The sequence below is a fragment of the Gallus gallus genome, chromosome 1 (assembly GCF_016699485.2).
Source record: "Gallus gallus isolate bGalGal1 chromosome 1, bGalGal1.mat.broiler.GRCg7b, whole genome shotgun sequence".
In the NCBI taxonomy this organism is placed as follows: Eukaryota; Metazoa; Chordata; class Aves; order Galliformes; family Phasianidae; genus Gallus; species Gallus gallus.
The window spans coordinates 57,686,084-57,692,216 of NC_052532.1; the positions used below are offsets into that span (position 1 = coordinate 57,686,084).

Below are 6,133 nucleotides of genomic sequence, written 5' to 3' on the forward strand. Positions count from 1 at the left end.
ATGTACTTCTGTCCTTCCTGTAGCAATTCCTCTGGGTCATGCTTTCACCTAGTCTTCTAAATACGTTAGCACAAAAGTTTTCTCCCTTTTTATTTATTATAGGGTAAGACTCCTCGTGACAGGGCTCAGCAAGCTGGTGATCCAGATCTGGCCTCATATCTGGAGAGTCGACAGAATTACCAAATGGTTCCCCATGAGGATTTGGAAACAGCAGTCTGATGTCTGAAAACAGAGAAGAGGATCTTCAGAAACAGCAAGGCTGCACCTGAGCACTTGGGCATCGTGTGAGGAAGAAGCTGATGGAATCAACATGTCTCTCGCTCTCGTGGAAAATATCAGAGGACATGCCACCAGTTTCTAAGGGCTACAGAGTCTTGCCACGGAACAGTTAGGTTCCATAGGTTAGCCCATGATGGAGGAGGTGGGACACTCAAAGGTCTGTGGAATCCACGGGCCACGGAAATTTACCTTAATTGCTTCCAGCAAGTAGCATGAACTTCTCCCATGTTCATCTGTACAATTTATTAAAAAAAAAAGAAAAAAAAAAAAAAGAGAGAAGTGAGTGTGGGGGAACCAAACTAACTGGGACATTAAAACACCTGACCAGGCCCTCCACCATCCCTACATTTTCTTGCACACCTTTAATTCTCCCATTCCTCTCACTTGTCATCTGGTAAATAGCATCTGTTATCTCTGTGTTTTCACAAATGGTCAGGCAGCAGCAAAAAAAGAATTGAGGAGCTCTGGAATGCCCTTAGGAAGAAAACATTTTTACCTGCTGTGTTCCCTCCTTTGCTATCCCTTTGGAAGCTTCTTCCTCAGTGTTCTGTCACTGGGGAGTTTTCTCACTTTTGGAGAGGATTCTGCCTATTGCCTTGTTTTCTAGGGTGTGGTGCATAGTTCAGTTTACAACAGTAACAAAAACTAACCTCCTCATTGTTGCTGCATATATGCTTATGGTATCCTGATGAGACAGTTATTTGAATAGAAAGGTTATCCAATATAGCTACATTGTATGACAGAGCAGAAAGCTACCCCTAAAGTTTCTTACACCACTGTTGTACTTATAATCACCAACCAGTTTTTGTCAGCGTTCAGGCCTGACTAAAAACTAATAGCTATATAGCTATTTATTTTTATTTTTATTTTTTTCACTTCTGGAAAGATGGGTTTTAGGGCAAGGAAAGGAAACCTAGGAGGTCATCTGTCAGCCATGAATAAATGAACAAGCACTGCATTTGTTGGGAACAGGAAAAATTTCCTCTGGCTGAACCTGAAAACTACCTGATTCCCCAAGGGGAATGGAAGAAAGTTCTTAAAGAGAGGCTCTCCCCAAGAAAAAGGACAAGCATCAGCTCTTTGCCTCATTACTCACTATAAGCTTGGAAATTTAAACTTGCTTAGCTGCTGTAAAGGCCTGCCATGTCTACTGTACTCATCTGTTCTCTGTCTTACCTCAAAGATTATAACTACAAAAGAAGAAAAATCAGACACACTCAGACATACAGAAAATTTTCACCTTCAGGTTTTCTATCACTAAAGACAATTCAGCTGCCAGAAGTAGCAGAGCTTCCACTTTCCCCAGTTCTTATGAAGACACTCATGGCCCACTTTTGGCATAATTCTTGCAATAGATTTCTAAATTTTGCTTTGCTGTTTGTTTTGAAAGATCATGTAGTGATTGGTTTCAAATGCATTTCTAGGGATAGGTCTTTGGTAGATGTTGCTCATCAAGATTACATGCAGTTTGGAAACCATGGAAAAAACTCAGGTCATTATTCAGATAAGTTTTATTTCCTCAGTAGAAGTTGTGGAAATTAAATGAATGAAAATCCCTTCTTTATTCTTTTTAAGTTTATCTTTTCCCTCCCTCTTTCCCTTTCTCCCTCCTTCTCTCCCTCTTTCCCTCCCTCCTTCCTTCCCTCCATTCTTCCTTCCTTCCCTTCTTCCATCTGTTCTTTTCTCCTTCCTTCCCTCCTTCCCTCCTTCCTTCCTTTTCCTTCCTTTTTGAGTGATTGTTATGGCAGAAAAAGAAAAGCTAAATATATATATATTATTTTATTTTTTCTGTTTTCAAAAGTTTATTTGATATGAGCGAAATATTTCTTTAGTATTTCTTCCTCTGGAAGGAAACTATATATATTTGTAATCGATTGATCAGTGGCGACATGAAATGTATTTTGTCTTTTTTTCTATCTTTACTTCTCTTGTTTGAGAAATAAAATATGAAAGCCAAATTCCTTCCCTTAATAATAACGCAGGGGCTTATGGTGAAGGTGTACATATTGGAACCGAATTTGGCAATGGTTAAAATAAAAAATCAGAGTATAATTTTGGTGTATGTGAAACTTCCATAAGGAAGACCCTCACCCTCACAGTATAGTTTCATGGTAGGCATTGCATCATTTTCTAACTGTGAGGAAGGACTATACTGTAATATTTCTATATATTTGACTTAAAATATGAATGATGCTAGTATCAGTTGTATCTTCTTGCTGTTTTACTGATGTGAGGAACAGAGAGAGCTTCAATGATACCAGGGACTGGATTTTGTCCTGTGCTGAGGCCAGACTGGGGCCTGAGCACAGGATGCTCAGTGAGCACCTTGCAGCTCCCTCATCCTTAAGTCACAAGAAGGTGGAACAATAAAGGCTTGCTCTGATCACAGGTAGCCTCTGGAAGCCGCATGTGAATTATTACACAGGGTGGGGCCTGGTCCCTCTTCATCTCCTGTAGTGCTCCCCTTGGTGATGTCTCTTGTGCCCAGGGGTTGTGCGCTGTTCACAGAAGGGGCTGGCTCTGGAGTAGACAGATTTCCTGAGCTCCTTTCTGCCATTTGGACTGCTCAAAGTAGCTGGAGCACACAGGAGAGAGCCTGGCCTGCTTTTTTCCCTAGCAGCAGGAGTGTGATGCTATGATCAGAATGAGACGTGTGCCTCTGGAAAGCTTACTGCTCTGTGTACGTGGTAGGAGACAGTTACTGTGTGATGGAAATAAACCCCAGTGCAGGAGTTAGGACAGGAGCTGGCTGGATGTAGTGCCTTTTAACATTCAAGGTGTCCAAAGCACTGCACAAGTAATGCATTAGAGACTGGTGATGTATTGTATGTAGATAACAGAGCATGTGTATTATTTTTTGTGATGGCTCACACACAGTCAGGGATATCAGAGGTTGGTTCACTGAGGGATGAAGTTTGGGGTGAGGATACAGCAGGAATATTTCGTATTCCTTTCCCCATGCTGTGAGATTCCCAATTTTGGACAGCCACTAGAAGCAGGCAGACCTCAGCTGTTAAGGGTAGCACACACATATTGAATCTCTTGAGTACTTGGGGTCTAGCTTAGTACAGTATCATTTGTTCCTGCACTGTGTAGAGCCCACTGGAAGCCCACTTAGATTACACTTGAAACATTTTGATTTACTAGAAGTGTCTATTCTGTGGGTGTGTCTGTATATGTGTGTATATTGCTATATATATGTATATTTATAAATATTAGTATGCATATATATAGACTCATACACACTTTTAGGCCTGTGCCATTTGAAAAACAAGGTACCTAGGGGTGCTCAGATGCTGAGGTTGATGGACTGGCAAAATGTCATTCTCCATTTTAATTTGTTATTAATGGGGACCCTTTTCAGTAGAACTGAGGAGCTCCTGAATTGTTCCATTGTACTGGTTTGCTATCTCATTCTGGAGTTAAATGGAGGGAAATAAAATATTTATAACATTGATAAAATAAACTTACTTTTGTTATTTAATAGCATCAGTTACTTTTATTGTTTCATGCTTCATTGCTAGAGATATAATTCTTTGTTTTCCAAGGCATGATGGTGTCATATCTTTCTCACTAATTATAGCACCCTTCAGTATTGTAAGGTGTAAGGCTGAATGACTCATGCAAGAAAGGAGTGCAAGGCAAATTTTGCATTGGCTGACAGAATTGGCCTCAGACTCCAGTGACTCTTTCACTATTTCACATGAAGACTTTACTGTGGTTTTACACTTTCAGATATCTGTAGGCGTTTTTAATGACAACTATCACTTCACTTTTCCCCAGCAGTATCAACTCGTGCTGTAGCCTGGATTCTGCTACATAAGGACTGTCTTCTAGAAGTACCATAGACATAAAGAAAACAGAACAAAATTTATATGTTGTTGCCGTTGATCTTCCCAGTAGTATTTGCAGAGCTGACACTTTGTGGATGAATAGCTGTTTTATTTTTTCTGGTATGGCAGTGGAATACTCTTTAAGCAGTATTTAACGTCCCCTTTTGCTCATTTTTGCCTTTTTTTTTTTTTTTTTTTTTTTTTTGCTGTGACAGTAGCATGCATGTTAATGAAAATCACTAGCACACAACCTCACGGCTGGAAGATGACTGTTTTCCTTTCAAGCTGTACCAGATGCCTGCTGTGGGGTGCAATTATGTGCTGACCCTTTCAGTTTGTCAAAAACACGTTGAGAAGATCTGATTCTTGGTAAAAGCTATGAAAGGGACAAGGTGCACTGGTAATCTAAAGTTTGCTGGTGTTTAATGATACACAAGAAATATGTGATGTGAATATGCTGGAAGCATGGATACTTTGAAAACACTCCAAGGACAGTTATGTCCTTGCATTTCATATATTCCAAGAAGGAAGCAGTTCCTTATGCTGATCCATCTGAGGTATGTCATTTTCTTTCCTCCGTTTTTTGCATCTTTTGCATCAGACTCATGTCCATGGAGAAGTACTTTGCAAGAATGGTGTTTAAGCTTCTGTACAAGAACTCTTCTACTATATTGAAATTAACATTTCTTTCTCCGCTGTATCTGTTCTTTTCCTCTCATCAGGCATTATTTTTTCTCTTTATTTTCCTTTTGAAATCTGAGTCACAATGACATCAGTTGTTTGTTTCCTAATTAATCTAAAGTCTCAAATGTGAGTATCTTTAGTTATTTCAGTGGTCCTCTTAGCAGCTTATCATATAAGTGTGCCTTTCTACCTGTCTGGCTACAGGATATAGTATTACAGGGTTCACTGTGGCAGTACTCATCTTTTCATTTTGCTTTCTTAGCAACAGAGCAAGCAACTATTTTTCTTAGTAATGGATAGCTACAGCTTTAAAATCCCAGGAGCTGCCTGCCAAGATCAGTTGATTGCAATGGAGACTCAGTAATGTGCCAAAAGTGACTTGCCAGCATATTGATGAAGACCAGAATTTTATGCAGAGGATGTGTCTCAAGCGTCAGTGCTTTAACTCCCTTTGGAAGGACAGCTCATGACTGTACTGTGAAAATGCTTCAAGAGTAGTTATAACGCAGCCCTACGCTCAGCTCCTGGGGCAAACAGAATACTTAGAGGGGCAAGGATGTTTCAGCCTTTGCTGAGGAGTTACCAGTGCCCGTAGGCTGCAGGAGCTTGGCATAGGCTACCCCAAAGTAGGCTAAGTACCTGGATTCTCACTTCTGTACCCAGCAGTCAAAGAAGGGACTGTGGCTAAGTGTACTCTAATTTGTGCCGTGGCACCATGCTTCTCCCAGCTGCCTTACCCAATGTCCTCTGTCAGTACCAGAGCTCAGGGGCCTCTCTCTCTCTCTAGCATATTTCCAGCACCCCTGCCCATGACTGCACCCACAGAGAGCAGTGTTCTCTTGTCCCCTCTACACGTGCACTGCAGCAATGGCCCCCACCTTGGCCAAGGGATTTCCTGGACTGTGTATGGTGCTGCTACTGCAAAGGGGGAAAATTCCTCCCTCAGGCCTTGATCATGCCAGTAAATTCATTACATTTGACTTCAGTGATTAGGCAGGCTTAGAGCTGAATAACCTTACTGTATTCAGCCATCAGAGTGCATCTTGTCTCCTGCCTTATTTATAGGGTGCCACATTCCAGTCTCAGCTGCAGTTTCTTGTTTCTCAGTTTTTTTTTGTTAAGACAATCTATCCTATGCAGTACACATGTATTCAGTTATCCTGAGTGGGAAAGACAAGCCTCTCATTTTAGAAACTCCTTGTTTTGATGTAACACACAACTGCTAAGAAATCTAAGCAGGGTAATGCTTTGTAACAAAAGCAATTGTTTCAACATAAACACGTCTATAATTCTGGAAAGAATCCTATGCTTAGCCCTTTAAAAACAGTCTAGCTTAT

At 40.8% G+C, this 6,133-nt stretch overlaps 1 protein-coding gene across 8 annotated transcripts in view; it reads left to right on the forward strand.

The window, feature by feature from the left end:
- DGKI (diacylglycerol kinase iota) overlaps nucleotides 1-4,798 on the forward strand; it is a 209,810-nt gene extending 205,012 nt beyond the window's left edge. For all 8 annotated transcript variants that reach the window (XM_025156048.3, XM_025156051.3, XM_025156057.3 and 5 more), the window contains one exon: nucleotides 103-4,798. In XM_025156048.3, coding sequence (XP_025011816.1) covers nucleotides 103-219 — 117 coding nt within the window. In that variant the 3' untranslated portion in view covers nucleotides 220-4,798. The remainder of the gene's footprint in view (nucleotides 1-102) is intronic.
- Nucleotides 4,799-6,133: the final 1,335 nt, after the last annotated feature.